This window comes from Poecilia reticulata, linkage group LG14, assembly GCF_000633615.1.
Source record: "Poecilia reticulata strain Guanapo linkage group LG14, Guppy_female_1.0+MT, whole genome shotgun sequence".
NCBI classification, from domain to species: Eukaryota; Metazoa; Chordata; class Actinopteri; order Cyprinodontiformes; family Poeciliidae; genus Poecilia; species Poecilia reticulata.
In genome coordinates this window covers 25,799,029-25,818,993 of record NC_024344.1, presented here as the reverse complement: position 1 = coordinate 25,818,993, position 19,965 = coordinate 25,799,029, and the positions used below count along the sequence as shown (strand labels likewise).

Below are 19,965 nucleotides of genomic sequence, written 5' to 3'. Positions count from 1 at the left end.
CCTCTTCAGAGCCTTCATATGTTTTCAGTGTGTTGAAGATAGTATTACTGATAGCAGTACAATTTGCACAATGCCTGTTTTGTTTTTTTCTTGGAAAAAGTTATTAAAAACAAGTTTTTGTCTAAATTAAGGTGAATTCATGGTTCCTTTCTCCACATAATGTAACCGGTAGTGCTTATGATTAAAAAAATAATAATTATGTGATCAGTATCGGTGATCGGCCCTCATGGGTGATCGTAATCGGCAGGAAAAAACCTGATCGGCACATCTCTAGTTATCAGCCATAAAATTGGATATAGATATTGGCCAAAATTCTACTATTGGTACATCCAACATGTAGTCTTTTAGAAAATGTTGTGTTTTTCATTGTACCACTGACATGGAGAAACAAAGATTAACAAGGACTGACGATTTTTTCTTTAAGGACCAAGACAGATGTGCTCCCTTTGCGTTCCCTCTATAACAAAACTTTTCTTACATTTCTAAGATATTTCCACCTTTTTTTCATACTTTACCTAATCATTGTGAAACTTTTAATGAACGCAATTATGAACCAACACCATCACCTAAAAGTTTCAGCATCCCTCTAAGCCAAAATAAACCATCTGGAGCATCAATTGATTTCTCTAATTGACTCCTAATTAACTACACAAAACATGTTAAAGTGACTTTAGGGACTAAATATCTCAGGATTAACCATAAACATTAATGACTTCCTGACTCAACTAAAAATGGCTTTGCTAATTAATCTAAAGTCCAAAATCCATCAACGTGTTTAAAGCGGGTGGTTCAAACCTTGAAGGCAGTTTGCTGGCAGCGCCATCGTTACTTTCTCTACTCCCTCTGAAGAACTGCAGCCGTTGGCGAAGAGTTCAAAAGGATAAGCGAGTCAGATTTGGCTGCTGYCGCGCTCATTTGGCTCCRCCGACGGTTCAGTCAGCAGAACCAGAGATCTGAGATCAACCTRAACGCTGATGAGACGGCTTATTACAGCCTCCAAATTAGAAGTTTCTTTTAAAAACGCCACCGAAACATGAAAGGAGTTCACCGGTTGTGGGGACAGAAACTGGGCACGGATTTGGTTTCCATGTTGAGGACAGACTGGCCGGAGACTGGCTGCGAGGCTTCTGATTGGCGGACGCACGGCGGAGATCAGCTGCAGGCCTGGTTTGTGAAAAAAAATGTTTTTAGCGCTCTTATTTATTGTGACTTAACTTAAAGCTGAAGTGGCGTTCTTGGATAGTGTGTATTCTTCCATAAACAGTTTGGTTTCTTTCAAGAGGACTAAAATAATTTAGTTTTTATACCAGACAATTAATTTAAGTTTGCACATTTGCCGCTGCATTTTTATACAATATTCTACAAAGAAACAGCTCTGGGAAGGTTCCATTATGGCATTTCAATTATGTTGAGGTGTCTAGACTTTGACTGGACCATCGCAACAGTTTGATCTTCTCTTTAGAAATTTTGTTTCAGATTTCAGATTCATTTATTTAAATAAAATAGATACATTGCACATTTACAAGTATTAAGGGGAGACTAAATGTTTTTTGTTTAAATTTACGAGGAAAAGAGCATAACATTAGTAGAATAAAGTTGTAAAAAAGTTGTTTTAATGAGAACAAAGCTTCAATAGTTATTAACGTCTGACTTGGTCTAATCTGTAAAGTGTTGGACTGAAGATATCCCGATGTGGAGACTTTGTCAAGATCATTTTGGCACACATTTGTGATGTGTGTCAACATAAGCAGCTAATATCAGTGAAGCATATTATTTTTCAAAATCACATAAAAATAGAAAACCTGTGATGTTTTAGAAACATTTCCAGTTCCCACGGCTCCTGAAAATGTTGAGTCCAGCTGCTGTTTTGAGCTTTCATGATTCAGTGCGCTGTCATAGGAGGCTCCGCCCCCTGATCCATGAAGCCCCGCCACACGCCTAGAGAGCGAAGATGCTTGAAACCGAAAAGAACCGGAATCTAAAAATTGATCTTTATTTTCAGTTTCAAATCCTTTTTTGTTTAAAAATAATTTTTAAACTAAAACTCAAATTTTATGCCTTCAATTGAACTCCGTAGGATGACATATCCGTTGTTCTGTCAGATGAAAACTGTGATCGTGTCTCTATACGGCTGAAGTTAAAAGACTAACAGGTTTAATAACTAAGTTTTAAGGATTAACACTTTGCAATTATTTATATTTTTTATGTTTTCATTGGATTTTTCTTGTTTTTTGACACTTTTGGTCTCCCACACCAGAAGGCGACAGGAAGCCTGAATTAAACGAGTGAAGGAGGAAAGCTGGAAAGCAGGAAGCTGTGGCGAGGAGGAAAGGAGAACATGCAGGAAGGGCTTACCTGGTTCCTGTGCAGCTCCTGAGGTGGAAGGGTCAGGCAGGTGGAAACAGGTTGGAGAGGGGGGAGAAACACAGAACAGAAAGGGAGATTAGAACTGAAACACCTGCTTAAGGTTGATTTACACAAACACAGTGGAGCATGCTGGGAAAGAATACGAGAAACAGGAAATGGGTCGATTCCTTCTTAGAGAAGAAACATTAAAATAATATCAGGGAGTTGCTGGAAACAAAAATAACATTTCAGCTTCAAAAGACAAACATCTACATTCAGCATCATTCTGAGAAGTCGCTAATCGCAGGTGGAAACAGAGCAACCATCTAAAACTCCTGCAGCATTTTACCAGGAAACGAGTCTTTTACAGCCAGACGAGGCTCAATTAAGTCGTTACTTCAGTCATCATTTTAGCTAATAGCTTTCATTCATAGTTTGGGGGCTTAAACATGAATGCAGCTCCATTAAACTGAAACAGCGCATTTCCACCAAGTCCCACTAAAAGTTTAAATGTTCTGCTGCTAGGCAACAACTCCAGGAAGTCCTCGCTCTGAGCCAAAGAAATCTGCAACACACACCTTCTCTCACAAACAGGATTGTTTCTCAGCTCCTGGGCGGCTTTAAGTGGTTTTTTAATCAGACGACAGTCTGATATTCAGCAGTGTTTTAATGTTTTAATGTAACAAAGAATCATGTTTTTCTGTTACGTTTCTGCACAAATATGAGGAAAAGGAAAAAAGAAATCTAATGTTCACAGTAATGTTCACAGAGGAAAATCTCAAATTGTTCAGTTTACAGATTAAATCCACTTTAACAGATTTTCTGAAATACTTTTTTTTAATATCATCTACTTGTTAAAATTGAACCCATTTTATGTTTTTGTAAATATTCCCATAAAATGTATAAAACTATATCATACAATAAAATCATAAACAAAAACAACCAAATATTGTTTATTTTCAAAACAAATTTAAAAATGTTTTCTTTCATGCTCAATATTTATTTAAAATTATGACGTCAACCAGCTTCAGCCAGTTTGACCACAACATAATGCATGGATTTTAAAACGATTTAAATTTTTGTTTATTGAATCAGATTAAATCAGATTCATATATAAACCTAATATATAAACCTACCCTCAGTAAAGCATAATAAAATAACAATAAAAATCTATATTTCTTCAAATATATTTAAATGCGGAAACAATTGACTTTTTTATGATGTGGAGTATTAAAATCTTCATTTAAAAGCAATAAAATAAGATATTTGACAGCAGAAAATCTAAAACCTGAGAATTAATAAATGACAGAAGCAGAAAGCATCGGCGAAATCACCCTGAGCCGAGGCGTCGGTCCAGCATGGGCGAGCAACAGAGAGGGAGAGAGAAGGAGTTGGCCTTTGGTACAGTCTGGCAGCCATTTAGGCCCTCATCATAGAGGAACAGTCTTCAGCCAAGGAAGCATCAGGATTCCAGCTAAGAGGCAGCTTTTGATTAGAAAACCTATTTCCTCTTTAAGTTTTGCCAAATTTCAATCATGGTGATATTCTAATTACCATTATCCGAAGCAAGAAAGGGATTCAGAGACTGAGTAGGAGTGATGGAGAGGAGGAGGGAGAGGAAGGCTGCCTTTGAAGAAAAATGAGGGATGAGAAAGAAGCAAGAAAATTAAATGAAATAATGAGGATAAATTATTTTACAGTGATGTGAAAAACTATCAAGCCCCTTAGAAATGTTTCAGATAATCAAATAGATTTTAATAAAGATAAACTGAGCAAATACAAAGCGCAGTTTTCAAATGATGAATTCATTAGATGAATACTTAGAGACCAGAATGAGTATATGTGGAAAAATAATTACAACCATTATTTATCCACACATGAAACCATGGAGAGAACCTTCCAGAGGCCGACCTACCAGAACTACTCCAAGATCTCATCAAAGKCTCATCCAGGAGATCCAGAACATCTAAAGCTCTGCAGGCCTCACTGCCTCTGCAAAGGTCAGAGGTCATTCGTTGACAATAAGAAAGAGAGACTGGGCAAAAATAGCTTCCTGGCAGAGTTCCAAGGCCAGAACCGCTGCTGACCCAACAGAACACAAAGTCCCAACTCACATTTACCAGAAAACGTTGCAAGTTGTGCATCCTGTTACAGCTGGTGTAGAAGTCAGAACACACTGGGAGAACTCTGACCTTAATATGAATAAAGACACACTGTCTTGGCAGGACCAGACAAGCTAAAATCTACAGTCTTCTTTATTTTCGCTCTTGGGGTTACAGCCAATCTGTGGCAAGGAAAATAAATGGCGCTCCTGGATTGGCTGCTTCACAGTTTATAGCATGAAATAGCATTGTGCTAAGGTTTTTTAACTTCCCAAGCTGCATTCTCTTTAGATTATTTTAGATATGGTCCAAGAAAAATCAGAGATTTGGAGTGTTTTCCACAAATAATTTGGAGGAAAAATTCATAATTATTGATCCACGTTTAGGCGTGGGTCCACTGTAATCATTTGGAAACTGTGTTTTGTGTTACCTCTGGTTACTTTGTCTGTTTGAGGACAAATATGTCCCTAAGTCACATCCTTCTCCTGACATGTTCATCTGCAAACTTACTTGCCTTTTTATGCCTTTAGATAATTAATCCTCTACTCGCTTTGTGTTTAATAAGTGGCAGAAATTTCAATCCATGCATCCTGAATTCAGTCTGGTGAAATCCCTCGACTTCCCGGCTCTAACGCAGCGCTTATTCTGCTCGACAAAATCTTGATTGAGTTTGACAGCCTTCAGTTTCACCAGAAAAGCTTTTACCAAACCTGCAGCACTCACCAGAAGAGTAAACTGCTAAGTCTCTCTGCAACGCATCAGTAGTCTCCTGCTTAAGCATTCAAGCATAGTACACAGAGAGCGGAGAAACAAAGTGCTTCAGAGAGAGCCACCGATTCAACCCGGACCACCCTGGAGCTCAGGTTCACGCGGTGTGATGCGGAGGGTTTGCTGTGGGGAGATTGAGCGGCAACAGGCCAAACATGGAGCAGCCGTCCCCATGTTAAGCAAATGGAGAGCAGGTGAAGAATAACTGCATGGCCGCTCTGCCCCTCGTGGGCCTTGTGGGAGCTTTTTGCTAACCCACCCCGACCCGCAACCTCCAGAGGTGAGGTTAAATGACAAGGACTGCAGAGATGCATTAAACATGAATCATTTGGACACAGAGCCAGGCGCTGGCCCACTCCAGAGATGATAGGGACATTAACCAGGGCTTCACCAGGGCCTGAGCTGCATTTAATGAAGGCCTCCGCTACACCCAATGTCTCTCTCCACATTTGACTCACAGCCACAAAGGCAAGTAGTTTAAGATAAACACTTCCACTTCTCTGTCTGCCGCTTCGTCTAAACATAGTTAGCGGTTATAGACATTGACGTAATCACGACCAAAACAAGGGTCAGGACAGATCAGAAGTGCTTTGAGAAACTCTGACCAGAAAGGGTGTTTGCAATTGTTGGAGACAGAACCACGTTTCTATGAGCCCTCAGGGCAGATTCCAGTTTAAAAGTTTAAAAAGTCATGGTTTCTAAACAAGTAAAGCTTTGCATCATAACTCAGCTACAATTTAAACATTCTCAGTGGCACTTGTTCCTGTGAGCTGTGTAGGATGGGATGGTTATAATACCTGAGGACTCTATGACATTAAAGGTAACACTGTTTGAACCAAAATGATTTACAATAGCTAGCAGGTGGCTATCACATTTAGCATGTCTGTTGGTGCTATAAATGGCCTGCTGCATCATGGATAATATCTGTCAAACACCAAATGCTACTTTTTGCTGAGTGATTTTACACTTACAGAAACAGGCTATAGCAAGCTACAAGAATTAGCATATCAAATTGGTCCAATGCACAACTATAAAGGCTCACTCCCACAGCAGCTAGCCTGGCTAATCAATAGGCTAACTTTGACTTAACTGCAAACCTTTCAAAGTCTGTAAAGGAGCCAGAAAACAACTAACTGATGCAATCATGATGCAGCGTTCATGGATAAATAAGAAGTTAGCACCAAATATGACCCCAAATGGTACTAGAATAACAAACGTTATTTTACATAATAATGAAGTTTACTCATGGTTGTTTGTCCTATGTGTCTCCGTGTTGCCCTGCRACAGACTGGCGACCTGTCCAGGGTGACCCCACCTCTCGCCCGGTACGCTAGCTGGAGGTAGGCACCAGCAACCCTCCCGACCCCACTGAGGGACAAGGGTGCAAGAAAATGGATGGATGGATGGATGGATGAAGTTTACTTGAATAGTACTCAGTGGTGGCCAATGCTAACTAAAAAGTTTAATGAACTAACTTTAGAGTACTAATCATAAACATTAGTTCTACTAATGCTAAAATGTTACACCAACACAATGTTTAGCAGAAGCTAATGCTAAAGCATCTCACATTATGTCTGCCTTTGAAAGATTACAAATTTGAGAAGTTTAATTTGTGTTATAATGTCCTTAGATATTGTACTTATGTTTATATACTGTCCTCTACTGTCTGTTTTATTTTGTTTCTGTATGTTTCTTGTTTAGAATAAAGTTATTGATTTAAAAAAGACAGAAACTGAGAGGAAACAGAACTTCTGCGTAAACAGTCTCTACTCTCTTCAAAATAAGAGCATGAATATAAATGGCTAACTACTTCAAAATTGAATGGATGCTAACCAAAACTTCAAAACAAAGTTTACAAAACAGCCAAGTAAATTAGTCCTTTAGAGTTTATCCTGAAACGTTTAGAGGCAGCTCAGTGTACTAAATATCTTTCAAAGTTAGCAAAAGCGCTAAACAAAAAATTAGCTTTGCTATTTGCTCATTAGAGCAAGTGTGCCTTGTAGTACTAATGTACTTATCTGATGCTGAAGTTCATACTTCTGAGTTTTTCCATCAGTTTGAACATTTGTCAAATATTTTAGTCACTTTTAGTTGTTTTCTCTGATAATAAGCTTAAAATTGATCTCTGTGGCTGGGTTTCCATTGATCATATATAACTGCGCAAATTGCAATTATGAAAATAAATTTGCTTAAACACGGCAATTAAAAAAAAACAAAAACATGTTTTTCCAGACGTTTTTGCACCAGGATGAGGAGGTTCACAGCAGTATCAAAATTAGTCTATTTCACAAAACTGCAATGGAAATGAAAGGGTGGGATGATGATGATGGTGTGGCATGTTTTTTAATGTCTTATCACATGAACAAACTTATTCATGTGTGATTTTGCTTTTCACCGCAATTGTGAAATTGTATTTTTTCAACATTACTGATACATTGACAAAGTTTTTTTGTACATTTGTAATCAAAATGCATCTAATAGGATTTCAAGCTTCATTTACAAACCATTTCAAAATATGAAAGTAGTAGCTACCTAGCTTGATAGCTAAATAGCTAAACAGACATGTCAAATAAAATACATAAAAAAGGGCTGGAAATGGTGTTGTTTTTTAATCTATAAATGTAATTATGGTAGAAAATGAGCAGATTAACCCTACTTCTAATGAATCAGCAGATTTTTAAAAGAAACAGATGCTTCCAAATGGCCTTACTAAACAAACCAGACCTGTTGCCATCTGCATCCATTACGTAAGGCCTGGCGACTCTTTCCTTCACTGGAAGCACAATAACAAAGACTTCCTTCAACACACTGCACTCCCAAACACTCCCAAACACGTCATCTTCAATCGTCGCTCTTGGTTAATGGCCTGGAACGCACAGTCAGTGTCCATCAAAGAGGGACGTTGTCGGGATGGATGCACATGCTGACAACCTTTCTCTGCTGCTCCTCCATCTCAAACACACCGTCCTCGTCTCACTCCCTGCAGTCGGTTTAAGTACAGCAAGCAATAATGTGTTGATTAAATCTGTGATCAGCTGCCCAAAGGGCATGAAATTGGACATGATGAGTGTGACACATTAAAAACTAATTATCAATCGCAGCGACCCTACTGCCTTTCTTTTAAAGCAGCAGCACATCAAGTGTGGAAATCGTTGCACTGTTTGCTGTATCGCTGTGAGCTCGAAGGTTACAGCCGTACCTGGATCCCCTTTGGCTTCAAAGCATTGTGATAAAATATTAATCTGTTATTTACGGCCTACAGCGTTTTCTTATTATGTAGCTAACACAGGATCAGGAGACAGGAATGCTGCCAGCAGGGGTTTAAGTAATTAAGGTTCGCCTCTCCTGCACATGTCTCTATTATTATTTTGTCTCTGTGAAATGCAGGAGGCTCAGCCTGACACATGAAGAGCGAGCCGTACATTCCTGTGATATAGAGATCCATTACCTTCATCTACGACTGTGCAGMGTTAAAACTTRCTGGTAGAGGTTGGAGTTTTAGTCGGAAAAGATTAACAGGTAAAAGGTCTTTTAACACAACATGAAAACTATTTTGGGATGTCAACATTTATTTGATAAGTTATGATCAAAATGCAACAAAAAAGGGTAAAAAAAAAAATAGGGATGAAAGAAATTGATTCATGAGTTAATGTAAAGTTGATCAATTTTATTGATCTTTCCATAACATTAAGGGGCTAAATTTTTCATGATTTAATGCTGCATGGCTGAATGAGTTAAGATGAAACTTAATGTGGAGTTTTATATTTCATAACAGAACTGCATAAAGTGTGTTTTGCATTCCAAACACCATTACTCTTTCCCATTCTGGTATGGCCCCGCCATCTTTGTTTCTGTATTGACAGCTCCGGTTACGGATGACCTGCTGCTGTAGTTTGGTGCTGGATGGCTACCAAACTATAACACTAAAAGAAGTTTTAAGCTAACGTTACTGGTTAATCAATTAGAACTAATTTTGATATAATAAACTATTAATCTACAATCATAAGTCGATTAGTTGTTTGCATCCCTAATACAAACCAATTTCTGTCTCCCTCTTTGGAACGGTTTTCTTTGAAAAAGTACTAAATGATTGTGAAGTGGAAAGGAAGAATAGTTTTCAAAACTGTTGACAAAGAAAAACCTGAATGCATCTGTATTCTCCGTCCATCCAGTCATCGTCTTCCTGTTATCTCCACCAAGAACCCCTGAAGGAACCGACACAGRCACCGCTGMAGAAGACACTGAGAGCAACTTTCTTCTTCACAAAATGGAAACAAAAACGGAGTGGCGTCAGATTTTAGCGGTTGGAGGATTTCTCTTTTGTCTTTGGCTAAAAGACCATGATGCATTTCTCCTGCTAGCACATTTGTTTTGGTTGTATTTACCCAGAATGCCCTGCGCTGCAGTCCACTTCCAGACTTTTGGAGCGGTTTCCGGTCCGCTTGGCGTTCTCATATGCATTCAAACTGAACCAGAGTTCACTTCAACCGAACTCAGACCTAGGTTTCTAGGTGGACCAGAGTTYGGTCAGTATTTACGCCTCTATAAAACAAACCGGACTTTCCAGGCAAACGGACTGGAGTTGGATTAAAACAGCCTGAAGAGCTGGTGGAAAGGCAGTCTTTGTTTCCCTTTGGGATCAGTAAAGTGTTTTGAATTGAATTGAGGACCTCAGCAGATCCATCTCTGCTACTTTTTAGTTTTGCATTCGTTTTGGCACCTGCTCCCGGTAAAGGGAGACTTAAAGCCGCTGCCAAGTCTCCACATTGCGTCACCAGAAACCTGCTGTGGGATGAAAACTCTGCACTCGTCTCTTTGCACTAAAATGATTTCTACTCAGTTATGCAATGAACTGGATAGCAGCTGTCATTTGGTGCAACCTTAGAGGCATAAACAGCTTTTTTTCCCCTTCCCCTCGCCTTGATTCCTTTCTCTCTCTGGCTCTCTTTGGATGTCGCTCATCCATCCYCTTCCCCTTTACCTCCGGCTGTCTCTGGGACCTGGTGATTAGAGCGCTGGGTGCTGTCCTGCTGATAAGAGCGAGAAACCTCCGTTTCTCCACCACCAAAGGCTGTGTCCACAGGGAGCCGGGTAAAGAGAAGCCCTGGGTAATGTCCTCCAGCTCCCCAAACCATAAACCGCCTTGTGCGTCACATCGTTTGAACAGATAGGCCCACATTTTCACGACGGATAAAAGAGGAGAGGAGAGGCCTGGGCATTAAAAGCCCAGCGTTATGCATGGAGAGCCCTTTTTAGCAGAGAAATTTACCATTCTAGAGTGAGTGTTTACAGTACCATCTGGCAGATTGTGTGCACTAGTATTGAAAATGTAGGACAAAAGCGGTGCTTAAATGAGGATAATCCTCAGTTTATGAGTGCGGCTATTGTCTAGATTTCCATCTAGCTGCCATAAAAAGGAAAATRATAAAGCATCAGGTTAGCCGTAAAAAGAGTCATTTGAAATAATATGAGCAKAGCAGAAGAACTGCAGCTTCCCATTGTTTCTGAACCATTGTTACTGAGCGAGTTATTTAAAAACCAAGTCTCAAAGCGCTCCGGATYTGCTGCTTTTTTTTYYCCTCCTCCTTCCAATTCGAAGCTGAAGAATTTCAGAGTTGAAAACTCGAGGAGGGTGGAAATCTGTCTGTGAAGGACAGATGCTGTGAGTGGAGACGATTTTATGGAATCAGCTGGTGAAAAGAAAAACAGAAAGGAGCCAACCTTGGCCTTGAGTGAGCGGACTGTGGSCAGACTGAAAACTGCCCATGAAAAGATAAGATCTGACAAAAATACGTGGTTTCTGCTGAAACTGAACTGGGYTCTGTCAAATCTGCACTTTATTATCTCCTCAGTGTTTTTGTTTTATTCTATAAGCTGCTAACCGTTGCAATAGGCAGTCCGACTGAGTTTACTTCAGATTATCAAACAAATTCTAAAATCTGACAGAGAAAATGAGAAGCAGTTGGTTTTGTTTGTCCTAATAAACAAAAACTACCTTTTAGTTTTGTTCAGTTTATATTTGTCAGATAGTAAATGTGTTATCTGCAAAAATGGGAAGAAATCTAGAAGGACATCAATGAAAAATAGTTTTTTGAAAGAACTGTGGAAAATTCAACTAAAGCATTTTGACAATTTAAAARGACCTTGTTATTTTTACAGATACGACGAGCTTGCCGGCTTCTCATTGGTCAACTTTCTGCCTTTGTCGGGGTCTGAGGATGCAGACTGACGTTTGAAACTCTGCAGACTTTTTCGTTGTGCTGTGTGCTGTCTTACGTGAGGCCGACTCACATCTAGAGATTTTATCTTGAACTCCAAAAATACAGATCCAAGGGTCCAGCTTTATTGGATTTCTGTGAAACACTGCATTGATTTCAAGGTACTTCTACTTTCTTCAAGTCTCTCTTTAACCCTGCACCTCCATGTCTGATCTAAAAGTAGTCAACTTTAAACCTGAGAGTTGTGTGTTTCATTCCAACCTCCTGCTTTCAAAGCTGGTCTGAAACTTTTTCAGGTTGCTTTTTATATTTCTTAACTTTATATTTTAGCAGTGTTTTGGTRTYWCTTAGAGGTTTGAACAACAACTTTAAGTCAAAAGGTTTGTATTTATTTATTTATTTATGTCAGATCAGATATTTGAAATCTTGTCTAGCGCTGACTGGTCACCAATCTGATAGAAACTCAAAAATCATAACTTATTCTGATTAGCAAATGCACCACACTCCTATGTTCACAGGAACATAGGAGTGTTCMTGTTGCACTGCAACAGCAACACTCTTCAGAGCGTGAGGYGTAACTRAGGGAAGTTGATTCTGATCAATACGGTCAAGTTGTTTTAATTAAAGTCAGAAGACATATTCTGCTTTTAATCCCAGAATTCAGTTTATTATTATTATTATGATGATTATCATTATTATTATGATTATTATTATTTTAAAATTTAAGTCAGAATTCCGGTAGTTCCATTTTTTTTCCTCCAGAATCTTGATTTTAATATCAGAATCCTCGGAATTTTTCAGAATTTTGAAATTTAAGCCAGAATTCTGGGAATTCAAACTTTTTTTTAGAAATTTTTATCTTGACTTTAATCTCAGAGTCAGAAATTGTATATTTTTTGGTGACCCTAATCCTCCTCTCAAGACATCAGACTCCTCACGTTGCACTAGCTTTTATCCAGGGCGTTGGGAGTAACGCCTGCTGATGACAGGCACAACCAACCTCTTGATTTTTGTTTTTAAAATAAATATTTTTATCCAGTTTCCATTTCTTTGTGTTGGTGCAGTAAGGTGTTTTTTGTGGTTCCGTTTTGCTCCATGCTAACCCTTTACGCTCCTCTGCTAATGACTGGGTGTGAGGTTTTCTGTGCAGGGAGGAGATTTTCCAGATTTAAAAGCCGGACTCGAGGCTCTCCTGTGTCCACTGCGCTCCATCACCACTCCGTCCCTGCTAGCTTGCTTTTTACCTAATTGAATCAGCCAGTCCCCCGTATCAGATATTCCTGAGCGAAACGCTGAGGCCCATCCACCCTTTTCCTAATGCTATTATGGGACGTGGGAGAGCAAGATGGATGCTTTAATCCTGCTGCTGGAGAGAGCAGGAAGGAGAGCGTGCCCCCCAGTCAGACATTAGCCGCAATATTCCTGCGTACAGAGGACCTGCCCTGTCACTGCCTGACCGAAAGCCACAATAACAAGAGCTCATTTTCCTGTAAATAACAGAAACAATAAGTTATTGCACTGCTTGTTAAAGGGGGGAATAAATAAATGACTGCAGCACATTCCGGTGTGGGCTACCGTGGTTTTTTTTGTGTGTGTTTACCCGGCAGATAGGCAGGAATGCATGTCCAATTTGACACAATGGCRATGCAGATGAGTGCGGCTGAGGGAAGCCTCCTGCCGTCCAGCTCTTCTTGTTTCCCAACATATTTTCTGCTGTGTCAAACCACGGCTAAGCTGAGGTGAGGTCCATTATTTCTGGCCAGCTCAGGCACAAAACTAATCCTCTTATTTGGGAGGTCAGCGTCAATCATTATACAGAGGGGTGCCATTACAGAGTGCACTCCAGTGAGCTGATTTCTCCTTACATAAATATGCGACTCCAGGGGCCACTCTCACTCCTTCGCTCCCATCCACTCACTTTTGCTCTCAACTTTCCCCTCTCTTATCTGCGACCTTCTCCAGCTCCGTTTCGGGCTTTTTTTTCCCTCCCTTTCATTATTCACTCTCATGCACTTTTCGTCTAACGTTCCTCTCTTTCCGGACCTTTTTTTTTTTTTTTCTCAAAGTCCAGAGTGGCGTATAATTGAATCTGCAAAGAGTGCATGAGCAGGAACAATTAGCCCGGTGGCTAAGAGGGAGGATGAAGCTGTTCAGCAGTCGTAGAAAAATAAAGCAAAAAAACAGAAGATGCTACAACATCCGGAGTCATTAGCAACTCTGTCAAACACGTGGAAGAAATGTAGAGAATCTAACCATCAACTTGCGTACATTTATCTGCTCTTAAAAATGATTAAGACAGGACAACATGTTAGCTATGYAGGAAATGATTCAAAGAAAATAGCTACTAGCGTAAACTGCTACACAGTTAGCATGATGGTAGAAGATGTGAAACATCAGCAAAGATGAGCATCTCATGCTAACTGGTTGTTTGGGAGTAAAAAATGTTTCCMMCCTACCATCACAAACATAAGTGTGCTACTGGGACTAGCTTGAAGTGTGTGGTTTAGTCAGAAGAGACTAAAAAAGAGCCAGGTAACAATCCAGGTGTGTCTAGACCACCTGGACTGCGGTCATTCAAAGACACACTTTTGCCTCCACTGCAACAAAATAATCTGATTTTCTAAATATGTTCTACATAATTTATTTATTTTTTCATAAAATACTAACTACTTAATCTAAAAACAGTTTCTGTTTTGAGACCTCAGAACAAATTACATTACAAAAGATGTGGAACGAGGCRAACCTTTTCTGGAAATATGGAAAATTAAGAAAAATAGGTTTGAAGCTCGTTACCTTTTACACGTCTGGTGTAAATATTAGGCCCCAAATCTTTGTTTATACTTGCATGTGAAACAGGCTGCAAACAGATGTGCAAATGTACAACCGTACGTCTTTGAAAAGCAGAAGTGGAGACTCCCGCACAACCAACCAGAATGCAGCAAGTGGTATCTTGATGGTAAATCAGCAATAAAACACCTGTCTTTTTCAAAAGCCATGAAAACCAGGTGACCAGATGTGCTGGAGCTCAGTTTGGGTTGCTAGGGAACGGGCAAAATTCTGCTGGGGTTGCTAGGTAACGGCGAAGAGTGACTCAACTATCAGGAGGTTTTTAAAACAACTCATTTTCTAGACACAAAAGCTTACTGTCACAAAACAGCTGGGTGGTTTTTATAATGGTTTGGATTGTTTTTAGACACAGTAGAAACCCGACTGGAAGCGTACAAATGWACAAAATGTGAATTTTGCGTAATATGTTCCCTTTAAGTTTGGGTACGGATTTTATTGAGGTTCTGAGTGAAACGCTTTCCAGATTTTTATTTGTAAATAAATRAAAAAATCAATGTCTTTCCTTTTATTACTTAATTTTTCWAMATTTTTCACGACTCTGTTYGTTGATCCCATTAAAACCCGTCGAGGTTTGTGACTGYRGGGCTGCAGGAAGTGGAAAACGCCAGCACCAACACTCCAGAATGCTCCGTGTCTGTATTCCGTTTAATTTCTGTCTTCCAGGAACACTTTGTGCATCCCTGAAATTACTATCATAGATTGCAAAGCAGTGCGGCTCAAAATAACAGCCCCTTAGTGCTACTCGGACGGTTACACCGGAGCAGCGRCGCATGACTCCGCTGAATCCATGAATATGTTAAAATAGGCAAAAATAGAAGGTTGCTTTTCCAGGGAAAATGGAAGAAGGAGAGAAGAAAAGCATAAAAATGTATGTCTTCCTTTATGGTGGTGCCGGCGTCTGCAAGGATGGTAAATACGTTATAAATACCAATTAGGTTAAGAGAAGGGGAGCAGCTAGTCGGGGAAATTATCAGACAGACGACTCTTCTCTGAAAGGAGAAACGTCGGCCATGTTGTGAAGCCTCAATAATGTTCCCTCCACCTTCATGTCTGGGATGAAAGAGCCAAAATGTCCTTTGAATGCCTCCAGCCCGAGGACTTAACATGCATCAATAACATTTCCACCTTTGAAAGTGTTTGAGGAGGTCTCCACCAAACCTTTCCAGACTTTCAGCTTCTGCTCACTTCCTGAAAGGCCCCTTCCTCAGATGGAGAGGAAGAGGAGGCAGACAGCTCATCGCCGTGGGAGACGGCCAGCTGCAGCAATATTCTGACCTCTTACTTTTTTTTTTTTTTTGCCAAAGCAAATTTGATTTGAACAGTTTACGTCCTCATCTGCGATCGCTTCAGAAAGTCGTATTCTTCTTCATATGAAAGCAATAAATCCAAASATTCCCAGAACAAAAAGCCACGTTTATTCAAATGGATCTCTGCTATTTCTCTACAGCCGGACAGTTTTCCAATGAAGGGAAGACAAACTGCTGAATAAGCATGAGTCTGTGCTGCATTACCAACAGAAAACAGAAGCGAGGGAACATCAGGGACCGAGCTGCTCAGCGAGCGGCGCTGTGAGGAATGGGTGCTGCTTTCACCGCCTCCATTATTCATGAGACTCTTTTTTTTTTTTTTTTTTTCTTAATCTAGTCAGCCAAAAAGCTCCTGAAGTGGCTGCTTAAACATCCAGTTTACAATTAAAACCTTTGAGCAGAAGGTGGCGCTGTCTGAGGTTGTGTCTTAACGAAGCAGCACATGTTGGATGAAAACGGACTTTTCCTCTGGAAGTTGCACCGGCTTCTTACCGGATCGTAGAGAACTGTAATCTAAAAGTGTTTGACTTGTTTGGATCATTTTGAAGTTTTCTTAATTGAGAAGGAAAACATCGAAGTGATGAGAGAAAATTACAGAGCAGCGGCGGCAACACCCACACAAGGTTATTAGAGTTAAACTAAAGCTGAGGAAATAACCAAAAGTGAAACTGAGAAAACATTTTTAACTGAAATAAATAMAAATGATAATTAATGAGGACAAACTACAGCTAACTGGAACTATATTGTGTGCTTGTAAAACATACTGAAATTATAGATATAATATCCTGTTTAATGAATCTGTTTATTGATTTTTTTTTCCTCAATTCAACAATTTTGTTCAAAATGTGTTTTGTTGAGTATTCATCACCCAATCAATGTATAMAGAATACATTGATTTTGCAAACCTTTTTGAATTCTGCAAATAATTGAAAAAACTAAAACTGCTATTATAACTAAAACTAAAGAATATTTAATGAATAAAAGCTAACAAATCTATCAAACACTCCCTAAAAACAAGTTCAAACAAACTGAATTTCACTATAAAATAAAACTGACCTACAGTAACAAAAATGCGGGTAAATGTGCTGTAAATATGTGCAGATGCCAAATCTCACTGTCAATGTGTGTGTGCGCGAATGCGTGCGTGCGTGCGCGTGTGTGTGTGTGTGTGTGTGTGTGTGTGTGTGTGTGTGTGTGTGCTGCACTAATTTCTCCAGAAGAGTAGCGACTTCTTTCATTTGCCTGACTATTGTCACAGCTTTACCTTTTTAAATCTAATTTTTATGAAATCGTTCCTCACGGTGCTGTAAAGGTGACCCAGTAAAAACAGCTTTAATAAGCTCCTTCCAGACAAAATGTCACTTCTCCTAATTTCTTAAAGCTTCTTCCCATTTTGTCATCTGCAAGCAGAAAAAAATGAAAGTTAGTAAAAGAAAAAACTATTTTAGAGATTCTTTTAAACGTGCCGCTCGCTCTCCGTGTGCCTGATTCTGACCTAAATGATCCAAAACGAGTAAATAAATCTTGTTAGGATAAATTATCATCGACAGTTCTGCTGTTGATTTAGCCTTTGACTGGACATCTGTCTTCTCATCACAATRCTTTCACACATTCGTTCTCGCTCTGCTTTTCTCGCACATCCCAGCTGTATGCATGCAAACAAATAACAGGGGCTGAAATGTTCATTGTTCATTGAGTTTCYAAGCTGAAATGCTCCAAACTGGAACATTTGTCCGTTTAAAACAATCCGTCTCCAGTCGGACTGGTTTAAATGGCTTTTCTGGAGAGRTAAAGATGAAGCTCTTGCATGTAATAAAAATAGTTATACGTCTACAGTGACATCATCATGACATCATCAGGTCCTTCAGCAGATACATCAGTACTAACTCTCCTGTTATTTTTGCAGTTTCACTCATTTTAAATAAGATTTCTGATRATTTTTTGCACATCTCTGTTGTTTGAACAGTTTTGTTTTCACTTATTATAAATAGTCTGTTGTGTTTTTAATGCAGAAATACACGTCTACATTTTGTACATTTCTTAAAATGGGGTATTATGTATTTTTCAGGCACACAGAGACATTTTGTAGCTCAATCAAGTAACAATGTTAYCCTCAGTTGTTATGAAAAATCTGTATGTCAAAAATAGCTTCCAGAAATTTGATTTCACATCTTAGCYGCATCAAACGCCTTGAAATTGGCCTCGGTTTCTTTTTCCTTTATTGAAAAAAAGAAAGAAATTTGTTTCAGCTTCATTAATTATTTGCTGTGCTTGGCAATAAATCTTCTACTGGATAACCTTTGTTTTTAATTGGTGCGATATTTGTTGGGAAAGGCTACAGCAATGATAAATTTGGCAAATTCACTTTTTTATTATTTTTATTTTTAACCTGTTATATATTAATCTAAGCTTAAGAAAATTTATATGAATTCATAACCAACAGGAAGTTTGTGTTTTAGACTGCAGACCTCTATTGTTAGGATGCAAATTTAATCAAACTGAAAGACTTGTGTTCACGTTTATTAGGCACACAGCTTGCAGCTACAGGTGGGGGAGGGGAACCTATCTCTAGTCTCCATTCGAAGAGATGAAAGAAACGTAAGCGGTACGATGCAACATGTGTGTGGATCTGAAAATGGGCCTTTTCAAAACTCTTTTATTGGTTTTCAATGAAAAGCATAGGTCTGTTGTAATAAGCAATAAATCAATCACATGGTGAATTAAAGCAAACTCAATAAATTGTCAGTAATTTGCATGATTAATTGTTTTCCTCTTCTCTCTTTCAAACAAAAACTTGATAAAAGTCTTCAGTCTGGTGTTTTGGTCTCAACTAGCTCTTCTTTCTGAAGGATCATTTTGTTTACTTCATCATTCATTTATTTTTATTTTAAATGTCTTTCAGTTCCAGTGTCAAATGTTCATTAGAATTTAAAGTTTATTCGTCTTTGAGAACGTGCTCTTACATTACACTAGTGGAGAAATGGTCTCAAAACAAGAATATTATCATTGTAATAACTTCTGGGACAACTTATCCTTCAGCAACACTTGCTACTGAATCGATGAAAACCRTGGCTTCATTTCAAACTTTTCCGTTTCCAACTGCAAACGTAGATAACCTGGGTGCCCATGCAGGGAAACCCTGAAGTCTGAGGACGGATTTGGTCCGTCGTTCCAGATTGTTCCGCAGTAATTCCGGCCGGCTCGCTCTCAGAGGCGGTGATGGCGAGGGGGAAGCAGCCAAAGCGAGCAGCGCTGGTCATCACGGCTGCTGCCAGAGGAGTCTGTCGGCGGCGTGCTGGCTGCTGTACACCTGCCATTCTGGCACATTCTCCATCCCACCGTAATTCAATTCGCCACTTCAGAGCCGTTTCAGAGCGCGACACACGGCCTTCCAGCTGAGAGGCAGCGCTGTTAGCCGATACTGGACGTCATGATGATTGTGGGAATGTTGCTGTTTGGAGAAAATGAGAAAAATATCCACCTGTACGCTGAAAGGAACGGGCGGAATTAGAAAGCGGTGAGGAGGGGGAGTCGATATCCGAGAGCTTTGGGTTTACAGCTCCTCTCATAAAGGCATTAAGATGGTAGGAAGTGATAGCAGCCTTATGATTCTTGCTCTTTTGTTTGAGGGGGAAGGCGGGAGGAAAGCAGTGCGGTAATTGGAAGTATGGCCACCAGAATTAGCTCGCAGTCGATCTGAATGAGGTTCATTTATTTCATTGTACTTTTAAAATCCTCCTAATTAAGTTAGCGGGTCTATTCGTGGTTTTGGCCGAGTCTGCTTACGGCAACGAACACACGACAAAGTGATTACTGGAAACAAGAGGTCTGCTGGTCCAGAGATGGACACACTGAGAGAGGGGCAGTTCAGCTAAAAACAAAACCACCTGCAGGCTTTGGTACAAAGGATGAAAAGCTGGATTCAACTTCTTTAAAAAGTGGTATACTAGGGTTTTTCTGTGGGATGTAACTCCAAATCATCCACAGAAAATGTACCTGTTTGGACACGTTTTGATTAGCTTGACTCTCTGGATTGTAAAGGTTGCTGATCCTGTTCTTTAACAAATCCAGTCTGCTGCCCCTGAGCTTAAAGGGCTTACSGGGCCTGAACTTCACATCCATCCATCCATTTTCTTGATACCCTTGTCCCTCAGTGGGGTCGGGAGGGTTGCTGGTGCCTCTCCAGCTAACGTTCCGTACGGGAGGCGGGGTCACCCTGGACAGGTCGCCAGTCTGTCGCAGGGCAACACAGAGACACACAGGACAAACAACCACTCACACACACTCACACCTAGGGGCAATTTGGAGAGGCCAATTAACCTGACAGTCATGTTTTTGGACTGTGGGAGGAAACCGGAGTACCCGGAGAAAACCCAC

General features: G+C 39.8%; 1 protein-coding gene across 6 annotated transcripts in view; it reads right to left on the bottom strand.

Moving 5' to 3' along the window:
* The window catches only part of cadm1a (cell adhesion molecule 1a), a 422,920-nt gene that overhangs the window by 141,974 nt on the left and 260,981 nt on the right, over nt 1-19,965 (bottom strand). For 5 of the 6 annotated variants that reach the window (XM_008428594.2, XM_008428589.2, XM_008428591.2 and 2 more), the window contains exon 2: nt 2,356-2,373. The exons of the other annotated variant lie outside the window; for it this stretch is intronic. In XM_008428594.2, coding sequence (XP_008426816.1) covers nt 2,356-2,373 — 18 coding nt within the window. The remainder of the gene's footprint in view (nt 1-2,355; nt 2,374-19,965) is intronic. 6 annotated transcript variants of the gene reach the window in all.